The sequence below is a fragment of the Phaethon aethereus genome (assembly GCF_964289735.1).
Source record: "Phaethon aethereus genome assembly, chromosome: Z".
Classification (NCBI taxonomy): Eukaryota; Metazoa; Chordata; class Aves; order Phaethontiformes; family Phaethontidae; genus Phaethon; species Phaethon aethereus.
In genome coordinates this window covers 43,055,718-43,075,476 of record NC_138577.1, presented here as the reverse complement: position 1 = coordinate 43,075,476, position 19,759 = coordinate 43,055,718, and the positions used below count along the sequence as shown (strand labels likewise).

Genomic DNA, 19,759 nt, shown 5'->3' with positions numbered 1-19,759 from the left:
CAGAAAAAAAATAGTCTATCAGGATGCCCATTCACAATCTGGGCATTTTACGTGCCACCCTACTTGAAGTTACAAATCAGAAACATTTTCTTGGCTCTGAAGCTTGGTAATCTGTGCAGTTATGGGGTAACCATTTAACCATTCCACCATTCTTGTGGAAGCAGCTGTCAAAAGCAGTATCAAAGAACCTTGCAAATTATCAGTACGATGGTTTAAATTAAAAGTTCCAGTCATAAAATGCAGACCTTCAGATACAAAGCAGAATTTCAGTAAAAACTGGTGTTCAGAGTTCTAAAACTATCCTTTATAAAAGAAGGCTGTTAATTTGTAAACTGTAATTAAAATACCAACTGCCCAAAGGAAGTGGTCTTTTGGCTCAGCGGCCTCCTCACTTAACAGTGGGACATTATTCTTGCTTACTGACAGAACCAAAACCAAAACTCCAACACACAGGTGTTTTGTACCAGGAGGTACTGGTTTCTTAACATCCCAGTAAGAAAGGCACTCAGACTCTGTAAAGTTTCATTAAAAGTCCTATTTATTGGAGCTAATGGTATAACAAAAGAGGATAGTATAGCTAATTTCATGTCCCTTCAGATGCTGGGAACGCTAAGTTGTGCAGCATCAAACATGTGTATGATCAGGTCACAACAAGTTGGGTTACCCCATTTTGGTCACTTGAGCTATTAAAAGATTTTCTTAGAAGAAAACCACTCCATTCATCACTTCTACTGCCAAACAAGAAGGAGAGAGTTCGCAAGAGAGCTTCTTGCTGCGCTTCCAGACAAAGGCAAAGATACCAGAGTGGTGCCACCACCAGTACCAGGCAGGGGATGCCTGCAGGCTCCTCTCTTATCGTCAACTAGCGAAATTTATGCCGTGGCCAAGGGACATCCCCGCAGGCCACGCTGTACAGCAGCGCAGAGCGGCACAGCACAGGCCTGGACCTACTCAGGTTAACTGACACGTGGATCACTGACTCCTCCACATACCATCTTCTTCAAGGTCCGGGTTGCTAGCCTGTGCTCCCGCAGCCAACATTTACTTCAGGCACAACCCCCGTCCTGTTCTTGGACACTGGCAGTCCCCAGAGAGCACCAGCACCACCTCTCCAGCCTGCAAAGCACTACAGGGTGCTGGAACTGGGGTGGGATCTGCTCGTCCTCCCAGTGTGGGTCCAAACCATTGAAACACTGGAGGTGAGGGCACCAAAATGTCCCTGTGAAGACAGCAAACCTGTGAGATTTGTATCTGTACTGCTAAAGGGGAAGTCAAGCTTAGGTTATCTGCTGCAGTACAAAAGGTCCGTAATACAGAAATTGGAATGTAAAGCTTTAACAAGAATGGTCATAAGCAGGAGGATGGAGGGCAGAACGCAGGGTAACACAGAAAGCAACCTCAGCTTGCCTGCTGCACCATTTACCAGAGACGTCACAATTTCTCCAATCCATCATTTAAGCAAACAATGTGAGAAGTGAAGAAATACTTCATTCTCCCATGTTGGCAATATCTGTATTTCATGTGATGAATAGCCACCCAGTGCCTGACGGCCCACGTTTAGTATTCCTTTGCATCTGCCGTGGCGTATGTTTTCATTTCTGTAGTTTCAAAGTACTCATGACAACCTATGAAGCACAGAAAATCCTACAAAGCCTCTCCTGAAGAAATGCTCCTTTGTTGGTTTTGCTGGTTGACTTTCAAATACCATCGTGTTTTTAATAATCAATCTCTCACTATACAAGTATTTTTTAACCTTAGCACTGGCAGTTCCAGGATTTATTCTAAGGACAGATATATTACCAGTCTACTTTTTATTTATTCAAATGATATTAGGTCATTAAGAATAAACCATGCTGATGACCTTCGAAGCAAAATACTGGTTTCATAAATAATAGTAAGAGTAAAAATTTTTAGCAAGGCCTCATTTATGAAAAAAGGTATTTAACGTTATTCAGGCAATTAAATGATATTTCTGTCACACAAAAGGCATCTCAAAATAACATATTTTTGGAAGATTCAAACATGGTGACATTTCATGTAGTAAAAACTGGGATGTAAACTTAGATAAGGAATCAGCTTCATTTAGGAGCACTAGTGTCATTTATTACCAAAAAGTAATGCTGTTTTAAAAGTAAGTAGCATTGGTTCACATCTGCAGAAACACATACAGTATTACTCCAGACTAAGTGGTAAAAGAGAAGTTCAGACACCTTCCAAGCATACACACACTTCCTACTGGCAAGCCAACCCCTAGATCAGTATGAGCAAACTCTCAGCCTTGTCTGAGGTATTTTTGTTTTGTATTTTATTGTTGCAAACCTTACAGACATTAGCGCTCTGTTAAATAAAGGAATGTAGCACAGTGAACACATCACAACAAAACAGCTGGCCAGAAACCCCCCACCCTGCCCCACCCAAAATAAAGAGCCCACTCCTCTCCCCCCTTCCCTCCCCTTAAATCAAACCACTGCGGCTTCATTAGAGGTCAGAGACCTGTGGCAAAACACATCAGAGGAATTACATTCAGTAGATGTGCAGTATCAACATTCCAGGCTCACATATATTTATATATATATTTATATTTATATATAGAGATCATTAAATGTTTACAAAGAACAATATTGTTACAAATACAATACTATACTTTTCCCAACGCTTTACAATAATTTCTATTCACCCTCTTTACAGAACAACAGTACAACTTCATGGTCTAGGTACTGCGCTAAATATGTACAAGAGATCGCAATCACACTGCTGTCTTCAGAACTACATTTCATTTAGAAAACAAGGAAAGCAAGCAAACCTGGAAATCCCAACTAAGTCTCAAATTCAAAAAAGATTCAAAACAAATGTGTGAAACTTGCTAATCAAAAAAATATGTTTCATCCTTAATGTAAACACTGAAGAGTTAATTAGACTGTATGAAGCAGCACGGATGAAAAAGAATTCAGGTCTGTCACTGAAGAAGGAATGTAAACCAGTAGTTTGTTCCTTTGAAACTGTTAAAAATTCACATATGTAATCTAACAAACTGCTGCAACAGTCTAGAGAACTGCCAGCTTCCCCTTTTGAGCTTCTTTTTCTTGAAACTCTTTCCCTTTACAGAGTAAAACAGGATTCTCTACAAGAATGTTATGAGAAGTGTGCGCACAGTGTGGATCTCCCAGTTTAGAAATCTTACGCACACACTGTCACTAGAAAAACAGATTTTTTGCTAGACTCTGATCCTGCAAGCATTCACTTGCTTAGTGTTAAGCACCTATTTACCATGAACTGTTCAAGCACTCAGGTGCCAGTAACTTCACAGAATCTTGGTTGCAATATTTTCAAAGAAACAGTTGTTTGATCCCCAAATACATTTGCATGTTCAGGTCTTCACCATTTCCCAGTGAAGTGAGTTCAAGACCCCACCACACGAGCTGGACAGAAACAAGTGAAGCTGAGGGTGTAAACACAGCAGGAACCAGAAGCACGACACTGTGTCTTCAAGAGTTCACTGAGCTTCCTCAGGCAACTTATGGGAAGGCTGCATTGTATATAATCTTCTAAATTGTACATGGTTATATATCATATTTACATATATTACTATATATATGGAAAGTTCTGGAAAAAAGTTCAAATTATCATAAAAAACAAATGTCTACAGTTAAACAACATACTCACAATTCATTCACTATCTAGTTGCATCAGTCAGGTAGCAGAGGTAAGTATTAACCCGGAATACTAACACCGCTCTTGTGCAATCTGCTATTCTGGAGATTGGGATTAAACTGCATAACAACAAGAACTGTAGTAAAATCAAGTCATCATACATTAATCTCAACACTAAAACATATTCACTTACTACAATAGTTTATGCACCACTTTATTATCCCCTTTAAATATTTACTGCTCACTTTTAAATATAAAGTTTATTCTCCACCTCTGATCAGCCCATGGATACGCATGATTTCTGAAAGCCAAAAATGGACCTCTGGCAAGAGGGCTCAGTGGCTCTCGGCAGTGTTTGCACCAAGTGGGCGTCTGCATGTACACACACACACACTCCCACAAATCTCTGCAGTAATCTCTAGGTATTGTTGCTGGACTGCAAACAACGCTTACAGTCCGCCCCACAATAACTGAGAAGTGACTATGACCAACAGCACATGTGCAAAGCAGAAGTGGTGTGTGGCTGCGTGCAGCCTGCTCTTGTTTTCATCTCTCTGAGCCTTTTTATCACAACAAAACACACCAGAAACTGTTTCTTTAAAAGAAATCAACACATTAGCCTGGAATAAATGCATGGTTCAATTTCAGCATAAACACCAGTATACAGGCCTTGTAAAAAGTAACCACAGAGGATGGAGAATTTTCCTCTCACGAGAAAGAAAAGCCACTGCTGCTTTCCCTCCCCATGCCCACTCCCCCTTAAAGAAAAACCCAACCCAATCCCTTTTTCCCCTTTTGTCTCTAGCATGCAAGTTAGAGGCCAACCAAATCCTAAATTTCATACATCCCTACAGTTTACCATCTTCATATAAGTGCATATAGTACACACATAACTCCTTTAAGTGTCATACATATGAAAAAAATCACAAGTTAAATTATATAACAAAATAAATAAGTTTATTCCCACCTCATCCCCTTCACTGTTACCTATATCATGAACTAAAGAGAAAGTCAATAAAATTAGACAGGTCTTTGGACAAAAATATATGTTAAAACTGGCTCAGAGAACAAAATTACTTAGAATAGTCTGCAGATCTCTTATATTCAAACTTCATAAATAGCAAGCATAATTTTAAAAATGTCTATATACACTGTCACACGTGGATGTGTGCACCAAATTCAGAATTAAGAGACTAGAAAAAGTGCAGCTATTGAGGAAAGCCCCTCACTATTTCTCTTGTAGATATTTAAAGATCCTCCCCTCCTCCTTTAACCTCTAAAATAGGCAAGGGACTATAAAAGACATGTTGCATTTAAAAAACAAAGTAGAATGAAACAAAGAGTTAGAAAGCTGGGGGCAGAGGGGGAGCGGCAGCTGTAAAAAGTGCCTCCCAAATTACTTAGTGTAAGTAATGCAAGTGTAACATGTTTCAGCAACTCACAGAGTACCTTTTGGGGCCCTACTGTCATGAAGAACTGATGACAGAAGGAAATTAAAAGGTGTGTATTTGGACAGTCCATTTTACAATAGCAGCATTTGCTGAGTCTTCATAAGCAAGTAATTCTTCCTGAGGGGAAAACTATCCTTTTGGTATCCTACTTTCCCTACAGACATAAACCTTTAATAGTGAGCTCAGCTCCTGTGAGAGAATAGGTGGGAAAAGTAAAGTCACATACAGGATATCCAAGAGAACAGTCTGCATATACTTTTAAATGTTTGGTAAGACATCTTTCATTCAGCAACATTTGATTTACTCAGTTTGTCAAATTATAGCCACAAAAATAAAACTGATAATGTAGCATGCAGCAGAGTCAGTCTTCTCTGTGAATCCTGCTCTGAACAATGCTGTTGTTATTTTCCTGTTTTCTGTGTGGAACTGCATGAAGTTTCACTTGTAAAAAGATGCAACCAAAATAGTCCCATAGATCTATTTTGCCCCTTCTCAAAATATAGGGAAATGGTGGGGAGAAGAGGAAAAAGGGAGGGACGAGAGAGAGACCGTGCGTTTGTGTTTGTGAAGGAGAGAGAGAGAAGGAAATGTCTCTGCAGACAAAGAAATGCAGCACTAGAGAGACAAGCACTAATGAGGAAAAACATCCTCCATGCACATTGTGACGGTGAAGTGTCAGCTTTAGATGTAAACTGGTTGCTCTTGCGCAGTCAACAGTCTATACATAGCAGCTGGCATAGTCTTCATATGAATCTAGAGGAAATAGGACAAGTTAGTCAATGTTCCTAGCACACATACTGCAAGAGAGCACTGGTGAAGGAACTAGCTAAGGTCATACAGGACTGAAGGGAAAGGTAAAATCTGAGAGTTTTCATACCCTTATTAAAGTATTACAGGTGGTGATTTTATGAAACAGTGTGTTTAGTATCAATGAACCATCAAAAGTTGTGGACATTTCACATTTTCAGACTAGGGTTCTTCTAAAACATAGGAGAATTACAGGTAAATAATAAAAGAAATGCTGTGTTGGCTTGCTCTCACTTCCACTTTTTAGATTTGAATAGCAACAGGCTAGTAGAGGTAGAATCACAGAATTATGGAACAGTTTGAGTTGGAAGGGACCTTTGAAGATTATCTAGTCCAAACTCCCATGCCGCAGGCAGGGACAACTTTCACTAGAGATCAGGTTGCTCAGAGCCCCATCCAACCTGACTTTGAACACTTCCAGGCATGGGGCACCCACACCTTCTCTGGGCAACCTGTTCCAGTATCTCACCACCCTAACTGCAAAAAATTTCTTCCTTATGTCCAACCTAAACCTACCCTCTTTCAGTTTAAAACCCTTATCCTGTCACTACAGGTCTTAGCAAAGAGTCTTTCTCCATCTTTCTTAGAAACATTCTTTATATATTGAAAGGCTGCAGGATTGTCTGCCCGGAGCCTTCTCTTCTCCAGGCTGAACCCCAACTTTCTCCAGGCTGAACAACCCCAACTCTCTCAGCCTGTCCTCACAGGAGAGGCATTCCATCCCTCTGATCATTTTTGTGGCCCTCCTCTGGACCCGCTCCCACAGGCTCATGTCTTTCCTGTGCTGAGGGCTTCAGAGCGGGACGCAGGACTCCAGGTGGGGTCTCACCAGAGTGGAGTAGAGGGGTAGAATCACCTCCCTCCACCTGCTGGCCACACTGCTTTGGATGCAGCCCAGGATTGCTTGGCCAGGATACAGTTGGCCTTCTGGGCTGTGAGTGCACATTGCAAGCTCTTGTCCAGCTTTTCAGCCACCAAGTCTTTCTCAGCAGGGCTGCTCTCAATCCCTTCATCCCCCAGCCTGTACTGATATCTGGGGTTACCCTGACCCAGGGGCAGGACCCTGCACTTGGCCTTGCTGAACTTCATGAGGGTCACATGGGCCCTGTTTTCAAGCCTGTCAAGGTCTCTATTACGGCATCCCTCTTTCCTTGAGCTTATCAACTGCACCACACAGCTTGATGTCATCCGCAAACTTGCTGTCTGTGTAACTGATGAAGATATTAAAAAGTATTGGTCCCAGCATGGTGCCTTGAAGGATACCACTTCTTACTGGTTTCCATTGGTTGCCATACGTTATATTGCCTAGACACATCGCTTGCTCTTACCTCACCAACAGCATTTGAGAGAATGTGAACAATTTTCTCATGGGGTGTTGCTACAACACTCTGTCCATTGATTTCAATAATCCGATGGCCAACACGCACACCTCCTCGTTCTGCTATACCTCCTCTCATAAGGCTACAGATCTGGAAGGGAAAGGAGGAATTTATCAGAGTCTGGATAAGGAAGAGAGTCTTTAGATTACCCATTTTTGCCTGTAAACTGCAAATCAACATTTAAACACAGAGGCTTGCAATGAATTCTGAAATGTAATCGATCACCAATTAGAAGTAAAATTTCTTAGTGACAAATAATTACTCAATATTCTCTTCCAAGAGCAGAATAAACTGTCAGAAATGGCTGTATTGTATGTCACATGTGCGGTGGTTTGGAAAGGAGTGCATGAAGGAACACAGTTTAACAACGTTCAGGATACAGGTGCCTTATAACAAATGATGATCAAGAATCATCTTTTTGTTTTGTGATCATCCAATAGCTTGGTTAGAGATTTGAATGATGCAAATTGAAAACAGCCTCTGCTACAAATTTTTGTTTCTCTAACCTAAAATAGCTTTTCTGTTCCTCTGGCTGACTCTAAATTTGTGAAGTACAGTAAGAGTTGTGTAAGTAGAGTCAAAGAAAAAAAATAACTCCGATTAACTCAGCTTTTGTATCTTAGACTTAACATATATGAAAAGCTCTGCTTGCTATAAGGGAGAAAATGGCAGCTTCCCTCTTCCCACACTGAAACTTACCCACAAATGGATAAGAAGTGTCATGTATATTAAGGCTTAACTAGAGTGTGTGGAAGCTACTTACAATCCCATTCTGCACACTGAAGCCCAACTGATATCTGAGGTCTGGTCTCCTGATCAAGACTGTGGTTACTGGAGGACACCTAACTATGTTCAGTTTAACCCGGGCCTGGTTTTTCAAACCCTGTGAAAAGAAATCACCATGAAAAATGCTGGCAAAGATAGAGTCAAACGTTTAATATAAGTACTGTTGGAGGAAAATAAAGGGTTAAAATCTTGACATGGGAACAGCCCTGAATAAATAGCTGTTTGTATGCATTGTAACAGAATCTGATCACTGAATGCCAGACACAAGCATCAGACTATTCAGTGAAATGAGTGATAAAATACTGAATTCTTCTTGCCAAGAAGCAGACAGAGTTATTTTAAGAAAACTAGCTTCCTGTAGGCAATTTCTTCATTTGATAACACAAATAATGTATAAAAAGAATATTAAACAGGTCTGTGCAGCTCACCAAAAAAGCCAATGACTGTGGATGGGAAATCAAATTTTAAATAAGTAGCTAAGACAGTTACAAGTAAGTGGCTTCCCTAATAGGACATATTCAAATCTGTCAAGCAAACAGCAGGTCCTGCTGATATCATGCTTGTATGAGCAGTGCTCCTAATTCCTGTTCCTCCTCCCTTCTAAATGAGTTGTATCACATTCATCATGAACTTCTTGCTACCAGAAGAAAATTGAAGGAGGAGAATTTATGTTTACAGTGGTAAAACACTGGAACAGATTACCCAGGGAGGTTGTGGAGTATCCAACCCTGGAGTTATTTAAATCCCAGTGGCCACAGCCCTAAGCAACCTGCTCTACTTTGACCCAAAAGGTTGGTCTAGACCAGCTTCAGCAGTAACTACCAGCCTCAGAGACTGATTGTACCGCTCCATGAAAACTCAAGTGTAAAGGTGCAGAAATTGCGATTTCAGTCCTTGTACACCTTCAAGTACTCAGGGCTCTTGGAGATTGTTAAGGTATTCTTCTGAAATCCTTCATTCACACAAAGGATTAGCCATAAATGAATATATAAATAAAATCCATGTCAAGAAAGAAATGCTTTGTGAAGAATACAGCAACTTCTAACTTACTTAATACAACACCCACTAATTCCAGTAGCTACTTCTGAATTCCTTTTACATGTGCAATTGACATCTGGGTCCCACTGCAACTAACAGGTATCTGACACTGACTTCAAAAGGTTAATTCTGAAAAATAATTCTTACTGTAGCTAAGGTAATACACTGAAGTCTCTATGTCCAGTTTACTGCCACTGATTACGTTCAGCTAAACTCCAGATTCAGCAAGTGACTTGAATAACTAGACTGGCATCCTGTCAGGGTGATTTGCCTTAAGGTCCATTTTCTTGTCAGTGCCTTACACCAGATGCAATTATCAGATGGGAGACAGCTGCCCTCACTTCCACACAGTGCTGAGCTCAGCTTGGCTCATTATTGAAGGGTGGCTCCAAGAGAATGGGTGTGTGAACACAAGATGACAAAGCTCGTGGCTGTGGGAACTGCTTCTACTCAATTTTCAGCAGAAAGAAGATCTGGATGCCATCTCTTCCATGACTGTGGATTCCTCCAGTCTGGTGAGGAGTTAGCAGCACACCACACATGCTTAAAGGCCCTTCATCTCCTCTGTGCAGGTCTTCAAAACAACACACATAGAAGACAGGGACAAATCAACCTGTACTAAGCTGTGGGTATAATGTTTACTCAAAAGTCTGAGAGACTTCTGCCTCAGCTTTCTACATCCAAGAGGGCATGCAGAGTACTGGAGATCCTCATTTCTATGACGAATTTAGGTGTTAACTTCAGTCATCTGAGTTCAGTCAGGTTACATGCCCTCAACAGAATTGATGTCATTTCACTCTTACTTCCCTGATGAATGTGCAAGTTATTTATACATATTCCTCAAAAAAAAAGTAATGTCGTCCCCAACAAATAATTTTCTAATTTTACAGAAAGCACGTGTATTTCAAAACCGGCTAATTTCCAGTAAGTAATATATTTCCAGACTAGTAATATATGCTGATCAGAAATAAAATAACTGCATCATTTGACTAATTTATTTGCTTATCTAGTCCCTGAGTCTGCTTCTGATAGTGACCAGCACCAGATGCTTCTGAAAAAGATACAAGTGGCATAATACAATTAAGAAATAACCACCATATATGGGAAGCTTCTTCCAAGCTCTATCAGTTTACAATTCGTTTACGGTCAATTAGTAGCAGAGATTACATCCATAATACTGAAATTATCTTATTTGAAATGTTTGCAAGATATTCTTCTTAATAATGTTATTATTGAGAACATAATGTTCTCAACAATTCATATTGTTATTGAGAACATAATGTTCTCAACTTTTCATAGGAGTCCCTACAGCACGCTCAAGGAATCTGAAATCTTGAGATTATTTCTGCCACATTTAAATGTGTGCTTAGATCACTCAGTGCTATATGTACTTATTACCAGAAGCACTATATGTACAGCTCCAAATGTATGGTTGTGAAGACCTGCAAACATACAGACTATCTTCTCTTTAGAAAGACAAAATAAATGGCTAGCAGTTCCTATGGCAACAGCAGTAAGTATCAGTAAGGAACAGAAAGGACTGCAGAAGCTGGAAACAACAAAGCTGGCTCTTTCTGTTTTGAGAAAGTACAGATGAGCACAATGAAACTCCACCTGAAAAGGCTCACAATCAGAGAAGCATAACTCATAACAGTTTTAGAAATAAAACTGACATGGGATAGGAAACAAGTATGGCTAATGTGAAAAGCCTAAATTTGCAGGAAGTTTTGTTCCACTGAACATGGCACAAAAATATTTAATATGGTTTCTTTTTCTCCTTTTCAGAAATGTAAGACTTTTTTGCCATGTTTTTAGTATGCTAAGGATATAATTTCTACACCCTGATTCTAAAATGTCTGCTTCAGGGAGTTACATGTCTATTACTTATCAGAACTCAGTATTAATGTTTTTGGAAACCAGAATGGGAAGTCTTTATAGCAAACATCTTAGTTCAAGTATTAAGAAACTAATCTGTGGACAAAAAAAATATTAATGTTTACTTTGTAATTTTTTTAAACTTTGAAAATTTACGTTGTAAATGCAAAATTTACTTTGCAATTTAAAAAAGTACAAAATGCAAAAAAATAATAATTACATAATACAACTTGTTACCAGAAAGTCGCCTAAATAACTAAGTTCAACAGGCATATTCCTAGAAGTCAGAGAAGGATTTCTGTATAGTACACCACCAGCATTACATTTCATGTCTACATGTTATGATCTGCAGGAGCTCTGTGGGGCTATTTAGATAAGTAACAAAGTCCATATAGCTTCATCTTAAACATTCCCTAGTGATGCATCTTTTCAGCTATTGAAACTCTTGATGTTTAAATACCTATTCCCTTGTATACTACAGCTACCCCAGGCACTGTTCAGTTGACCTGCTGGCTTTATGGAGTCACATATTTTCTGACAACTAGAAGAAAGCTCTTCTAATCAAAATATCCCATTTAGCCAAGTGAAGAGAAACATCACACTTTCAAATAACTTGGGCAAAGTTTCTACAAAGGGTAAGTACATCTTTAATTCAAAGTTTAAAGGTTTTTTTAAATAGTTATAAACAACAATGACAAAAAAGCATCAGCACTGTTTCAGCCAGATACTAGGAGGCAATTAAACAGCTAATATGGCCTACGACAACATTAGGCACCTGTGCCTCCATTTGTCACATGAAATTTTAAGTGTCTTCAGATGTATATCTGGTAATATCTTCCTTCTGAACAGAACATTCTCTTGTGGAGTGAATTTCTGCAGAGTCCTTGTCTATACAATAGCACAGCTCACTTCCTAAAAGTCAGCAAATTGTTGTAGCATAATTCCCACTGTAGTTTAAAGATCATGAAATGGAAAGTGCTATACAAACATTTGGTAAGAATTTACTTAAGAGTTCTATACTTTTTGCTCTCCTATTATATAACCCTTTAAAAATGTGTAACTTCCAGAAACATTCACCATACCTTTATAATGCTCTGACATGTTGAGAGTGGTAAACCAACCAAACTGGTCCCATTGATTGACATGATCTGGTCCCCTATGTTCAGCTTCCCAGACTTCTCTGCTGGTCCTCCATGCATCATGTTGGCTATGATAACTGTAGGCAAAATGGATCCCCACCCAGACTCCACAATCACTACACCTAGGATTTCTCCTTTTTGCTTTTCAATATAAACCTGCATTATAAGAAAAAGTGTTTCAAAAAAATGCTTCTTCACACCTATGGAACTGACAATGCTCCCCCCTCCCGGCCCCCCAACAATCACATACCCCTCCTTATTTGCAACCTGTGCTTCTAATTCAAAGGCAAAACAAAACAAGGTACACATTTTACTACATTCTGTTTGTATTAAAACATGAAATAATACAGATTTTGCTTATCAACACTACATAATATAGTCTTTTGCTTAGAAACACCCCTCACAACTTATTTCTGCATATGAGCAGTGGAAACTGGAGTGGAAGAGACTCTGGTGCCATGGGCTTCAGTGGATAAAGCTAAACAGGAAGAGATTGCAAGAGTTTGTTACTGTGGATTGGAAAATCACCACCTGTGTGTTGCAGTGGTGCAATGGTTCATCTTTATTAATCAAGCTGCAAATCCCTTCATCAAATACAATCCTTTAAAGTCTGGAATCAGACACTTTCACAAACACCCATGCCTCTATAAATTTTATATTGTTTACTGTGATCTGTTAAATTGTATCACTCTGTTATCTGTTTTAAATCCATTTCATTAACGTACAACGTCAAACATGTCTGAAAATTGTTTGGTAAAAAGATTGCAAACACATGGTAAATCATTTCACTGCTGACAAATTTTGGGTTTGCTGTTTGAAACAGAACTGATGACAAGGTGTCCTACTTGGGAGGATATTCTAGGCCCACTGAGGTAATTTATAGGAAGTATTAATGGTTTTCTGAATTCTGCCAGCATGGGCCTGCAACTGGTACAGAGCAGCTTAATGTTGTTATGGAAAAAATGAGACATACATCTTTGCAGTTTTCAGATTTGGAGAAGTGAATCAGGTCATCATTGTACATGTCCTGGGTATTGAGCAAGTCACTATATTCCTTCTGGCTAAGGTCTTCTGGGTTGATTCCATTTGCCCTCAGAAATTCCTGGTAGGCCACACTAAATGCTTGACCTATGGACTGTGCAATCAGCTGTGCCTGTAGCAGTTCCCACAGAAGAGAAAAGAAAAAAGTGAAACATTCTGATGGTCTTGTCCACTGACACTTTCTCTGTTACAATCACCCTCTAAAATGCATCATCAAGTCAAGCTGATGAACCTACAAGTCAAGTTACTGCAATCCAGTATAAAAAATTTTTGCCTTAAAAATTAATTTAAAAGACCCACAAAATGTCAACACGTTCACCTGTGCCACAAATCCAGCTTGGTAAGCAATTATAAATGATAAATATAAATAAAGCCATCCTTTCACAGGTAAGAACTGCTAGTACAAATGTAAAGGTACACCCACTGCAGTGACTGTAGCTTGCACCTAAAATTCTTCCCACATGTGCACGTCCCAGATGGCTCTCTCTTCTAGCAGATGCAATGCCATTCTCTGACAAGCCAGCAGTGAAAATGAAAATGTCTGCTAGAAAACACAACCACATTTAAGAGGGTATTTCCTCCTCTCCTACCTCAGTATCAGATGAAATAGGAAAAGGGCAGCAAGTAGTGACCAGATCCAGGCCTTGAACTGACTGGAAATGGTCACACACATCTCTTTCTCCACCCTGCTACCTCCTCCAACCTCCCTCCCCTACATTTCTTGTTCCCTTTCCTCCAGCTCCCATGACCCTGCCAGTTCCCTGCCCCCTTCCTTCTCAGCCTGTTTTTTATGCGCATCCTCTCGTACCTGCAGCTTCCTGTAGCCTTCTCTGCACCTAAAGCCACCAGAAGCAACACTCAGTACACTGCATTGCTCTCGCCATGAGCTGTTCTACATCTGCAGCAGTGTGAAAGAAATTGGGCACAAAGCAGACATGGGGAAAGCTCTGTGTCTTGGAAGGTGGGGGATGCAGACCAGAGGGATGCCTCCCTTTGAGGTAGTGAACATGCTTAGTATGAGCCAGGTAATGGAGTGGAGAGGAAAGCAGCACAGCGTGGTGCAGAGTACTGCTGTGCATAACTGGAGTGATACGCACAGCAAGCACTGTGTAGTGCACAGGAGTTGGCCATGGTGTGTTCTGAAACAGTCCCTTGGAGCACAGTGCTGGCTGTGGTGAAGGGAGGGAAGAGAAGAGGAGAGCTCCACAGCTGACAACATATGCCTGGGGGAGTGCTGGTGATGTACGAATACTGCTGAAGTATATTTTTATATAGCCTATCCAACTGTATTTATAAAGTCCAGTTTGGTCCCTAATAAAGGAAGGGTTCCCAACCCTGAAGTAAAAAGCTGATTGTATCTTAAAACAACCCAAACTGACACTAAACCTGCCGATGAGAATAGCATGATTGCTGTTGGTGGAAGGGCCAGTATCTAGAGAGGCAGTATTTTACCAATGCTCAAATCAACCCAGTTTTGACAGCAAGAACAAGACAGCAAGAAAATGGGAAAACCCATAGCTCAGTAACCTAGGTGAGGAGATACATGTCTATGAATGTAAAGTCCACATGTATCTTCTCTTCAAGAAAAGATCAACTCCCATTTAGACAACCAGCATTTGGATGCATCACTAGGTTTCAGCTCATTTGGAGATCCAGCTCTAAATACAGTTGAAAATCTGGTGCTGTCCTCTTTAGATAAGGACTCTTCCAAGCAAAGACACAAGCAGATTCTGGCCAACACCTGCTTGAGGGCTTACAGCATCTGTGTCAGTTACTGGGTAAATTCTTCTAAATACACAGATGACCCAGAAGAAAACGTGACAATGATAGATACATGAGCTTTATAATTAAACAGGCTGTACTTCTACACTGGATGTACAAAGACTTTGAAGTTGCCTTCTCCTTGCTGCCAACAGGTGCCACAATGTTTCTATTCTAACTCTTTCTTATCATTTAGGTAGCTGAGATAAATTTTGCAAGCTATTTGTGAACTATACCATGACTAAGGAGAGCTGATACAATCTCCTGAAATTTCTCAGCATGTTTTCACATTACTGAGCGATGCTTTTATTTGATCTACAGTCAAGTACTTTCCAGGCCAATATTTGGTGACATAGGGAGGATCACATCTGACACAAATACGGGCTGATCCCAACAAACCACAGAAAGTAACGTCAGTGATTCCCAAGCGGAAGCATAGACTCCAGCTAGCTAAAGTATTAACAGCAGCCTGGATCATATTCAGCCCACACACACTGAAGGAAAATAAGCCCCAGCCTCTGGCATCTGACAGTTTGATTTTTGCTTCTTCAACTGACCTGTAAGAGAGCTAGCGGTGCCCAAATTTGTGACTAGAAATACAGGAACAGCAAGCTGGCAGCATATCAAATGATATTAAGCCAAAAAAACATTGGCTACTTTTTTTGTTTTCACACCAGTTTCTTGAAAGGCTTTGCAAAACTGGCTTACATGTTATTTTACAGAAAAAAAATCTGCAATTTTTTATGCTTTCTGTCAAAATTTTGGCAGAGGATTACTTCTATCAGTGCTCTTATCCTTACTGTTTAACCTCAGCAGTGGGTCATGTATGTACATTCATCTGCAACCAGATAATTTAACCACACATGGGTTTAGAACAGACTCATTACATAAAATCAGCTCCTTATTCAAGAAAACCTTCCTATCTAGAAGTCCTTGCTGAAACACTTTAGAGTGGAAGACATAAGAGGATTTTATAAGAAACATCTTTTCACCTTACTTCTCTTAAGTAATACTCTGCTAGTTGGAGGGCTTAGAATTGAGATTTTTTTATTTTCCCAAATTATTAGGGCTAACGATTATGATCCTGACAACTACATATCTAGCCACTTGAAGTTGATATGTTTGATTTTACCTTTCAGTTACTGACCTTTAAAAAGTGCATAAAATCAGCAAGTTGTGCACAGTGATTGTGAAGACAGGATACCAAGTCCTATATAAGGTAACTTAGTAACCTGCACCATAGACTAAACTTTACTCAGCTGCCTCTCTATTCAGCACACTTTGGGACTGGTGGAATTACCAACTTTCTTTGCTGGCTTTTTGATATGATGTCAGCAACTACTCCCCAACACTAGTCTCCTCCTCTTTGGAAAAAAAAAAAAAAAAAAAAAAATCACCTTTCTAGCATGTATCAATGATCCTTGATGCAATACTTAGGATTAGAATTTCACTAGGAAAATAAGCATCTGTGATGGATTTTCGCTTTCACATGCAAAATCTGAGCTGGTATTTGTAAGCTGTGGCAACTGAATCTTCCTCTCATTGTTACTGGGAGGCCGTGAAGGAGTTTAAAAATGGGAATAATTTCTATAAACATAAGTTTAGTGACTAAAATCTCAGGTCCAAATATGTAAACAGAAGGCAAGTTCCTCTGCTTAGATGAAATATTTGGTTGCAGTTAATGAACAAGCAGGATCACTCGCAATGGACTTCAAGCACACCAAAATGTGCTTATACTTCCACGCCTAGGAAATTACAAGACAGAGTAATTCCTTACATCCTCAGACTCAAAGACATGGCAAATCATTTTGTACTGCCTCTTTCCGTCTTGGGAAGGGTGAGATGCTTCCACATTATCCTGGGAGTTAGACCGTGGCATTCGCCTACGAGCCATCAAAACAACTATATTTCCTATATCTGCAATGTAAGAAATGGTCCGCAGGGGATGATCCATCATGGTTTCCTGAGGAATACAAAAAACAACATGAGCAGCTGTTTCAATGAAGCTCTTATTCCACACCTAGTATTATGAAAAGAAACAAATGGCAATGTAAGACCTTTGTTAAGTGACGTCTGTCATACCTGTCATGCATGAAGGGAGATGCCAATAGAAAACAAGACCTTCACTACCCAAAAGTAAAGCAAAGTGCAATTTTTACTAATTAAAGTTGTGTTTTCTGTGGAAAAGCACATAAAGACCTCAGTATCAGAACCTGAATATGCTGGGCATGTACGTGCAAAGGACTATGAACTTCAAATTATCACAACCAAACATTCGGCCTACTCTGGGCACAATCAATACTTGATACGTCATGGCTTGCAGGAAATGAGCTGACTGCAATTAGCTTACCCACAAATTCTAATCATTTCTACAGTCAGACACACCAGAGTAAGTGCATGTATGATACAGTTCTTGAGCATGGATTTCTTACTAGGAAATCCTGGAGGGAAATAAAAGAGCCAGCACTTTTTGAAGAACAAATTTTGGCAGGTAGGTGGAAGTCTATTTCAATAGCCTACTACCACAATAGCGACAAAGGCATCTTTGTCTATACCTGTGTGTCTGCATTCAGTACTTTTATTCTCTGTGTAGAAATGAAGAGATCCACTTCGGTCATGGGTTGAGATTCACCTTCTGGAGCCTGCAAATAAATGGATTAGAGTCAAACAAACACATTAGGTAACATGCTTACTAATGATGTTAGCTCACGAACAGGGGCGCACTAAGACACAGTCACCAGAACAGCAACGCAAGATAGAGTATTAGACTGCAGAAGCTAAAGATAAACACAAAGATATGGCAACTATATACATATATGTGAAAGTGAATTGGCTATTATTTGAAAAATTGTTAATCCCATAATCCCAAAGCTTCCTGCTATTTTTTCTGATTCAGTAAAATTACACCTGACTGCAACATGAACTATATAAAGATTTCATGAAAATCAAAGTAAGTCTCCCATTTTCCCCATACTATGAAACCCGCTTTAAAGAAAGTTTTTCATACAAAGCCTAACAGTACCTCTTGCCTGAGGAATTTCTATATAGACTAATAGTGACTGCCAAGATCAATGGAAAAACTGTACCACAGGTGGGTACAGTTTAAACATTTTATAATACACTTCCGGTAAGAAGACCTTCACAGTCAGACAACATACTATTCAAGCACTAAAGCAATTTACAAGTCATATTTTGTTAACAAAAGCAAATGCTTGTAATTTAAAAAAAATTAGATTTGTTAAAAGATACTTAAAAAGTCCATAAACAAAACTTATTATTAAGATAAGTCAAATCTCAGCATATTACTGTGTGTATATACACAATTTTTTTCTTTTTTGCATCCAGCAATTTGACACATCTGTGAATCAAACAAAGCACTCTCATAGAAAGATAAAATAATGAAACCCCCCCCCCCCAACTTAATTTTAATCTATCATTTTACAGAGCTAAAACCTTTGCCATGTCCTGTTTCTTTAGTAAGCATTTTGGGTACTGCCTGTAACCATTTGATAAATCCAATTTTTACTCTATTTCTAACATGAAATGGCTAATGATAAGCAACAAAAAATGGCCAATCAGGCAACTGATTTCTGAGAAATGTCAACTTGTATGGTGGCTCAGAAACAAATCTTAAAAAAAACCTTGCTGGATGCAGAAAATAAACACACAAAATAAAAAGAAAGGGAAAAAAACGTCCCAGAAAACAAAAGAACAGGAATAACATCAAGCTGATGGAGTTTGTACTGCACCTTCTTCCTGCTTTTGGCTAATTTCTGGGCCATCTGCTTAGCATGGAACAAACAGAGACAGGAGAATAGTTAGAGAATAACTTACAGAGACTCCAAGTCAAGCAGGAATCTGTATGCTAATGTCAGGGCTCACAGACTACTAGCTGTTCTAAATTAGTCCCTGCTTAGACTAATTTCCTCCTTTTCTTTTGGCTTAAAAAAATTAAAAATTTCATGTTTAGTACAATTACTTTAAAAATTAAAAGAAACTGCACTAAAAGCGTGAGGAAGAACACAAAAAGTTTGGGTTTTTGTTTTTGTTTTTTTTTCCATTTAAAATGTTACTTGCAATAAACAAGGGTGGTAGGGGTGGGATTTCCCTCCCCACTACCACCCCCCCCCACCCCCCCCCCCGAAAAAACCCAGATCTTCCCCTCACTTACAGTAGTGTAAACCATCAGGTTACTTCTTTTGAAGCAACACCAGTATAGGTGAGAGAAGAATCTTAACCATTATTATTCCAGCTTTTTCAGATCTAAAGAATTTAGAATCAAGTTTTCTAATGCTCTCAAACTTAAACAGTCTTCAAAAAACAACCCCCCGCTAAACCTATGCTACTTTTTCTTGAAAAAGCAAAGTGACAGAAGGTAACTTTCACCTCCATTTTCTCCTCCTGCTGTGCAAATACACTCATACCAATGTTAGCATTGCATAACTGGACAACAGGTTTTCCTGTGACACCTGTACCAAGATATGTCCATACCACATTTTTTCAGGAAGGCAGTGGAACATGTATTTCAGTTCCACAAACACCTGAAAACAGGTCTCTTGTCACTAAGTAGTTCAATTGATTTACATCCAGAAATATATAAACCTATTGCAACAAAGTGATTCCTTATGTACTACTGCCTACAGCAACAATAACAACACAAATAAGCACCATTCTTAAAGTCTTGCAATCACTAATTCAAGGTGAACTGAACTTACAGACCTGCTTACGGAAGAGATGCAATACTCACCAGGCTGGCAGATATCTTTTTACTTCCAACAGTAACAGCCTCTTTAGCTAATTAAATTAATTGGTGTTCTTGTGGTGGGAAGGA

At 39.4% G+C, this 19,759-nt stretch overlaps 1 protein-coding gene across 2 annotated transcripts in view; it reads right to left on the bottom strand.

The window, feature by feature from the left end:
- Positions 1-5,783: 5,783 nt before the first annotated feature.
- The window catches only part of APBA1 (amyloid beta precursor protein binding family A member 1), a gene marked incomplete at its 3' end in the record, with an annotated part of 42,040 nt that continues 28,064 nt past the window's right edge, over positions 5,784-19,759 (bottom strand). Inside the window, exons 5-12 of one of the 2 annotated variants that reach the window (XM_082013405.1) lie at positions 18,678-18,710; positions 17,484-17,570; positions 16,706-16,891; positions 13,100-13,279; positions 12,070-12,282; positions 8,052-8,171; positions 7,238-7,378; positions 5,784-5,855 (exon numbers count right to left, since the gene is read on the bottom strand). In XM_082013405.1, coding sequence (XP_081869531.1) covers positions 5,784-5,855; positions 7,238-7,378; positions 8,052-8,171; positions 12,070-12,282; positions 13,100-13,279; positions 16,706-16,891; positions 17,484-17,570; positions 18,678-18,710 — 1,032 coding nt within the window. The remainder of the gene's footprint in view (positions 5,856-7,237; positions 7,379-8,051; positions 8,172-12,069; positions 12,283-13,099; positions 13,280-16,705; positions 16,892-17,483; positions 17,571-18,677; positions 18,711-19,759) is intronic. The other variant, XM_082013406.1, reaches the window with a different exon arrangement.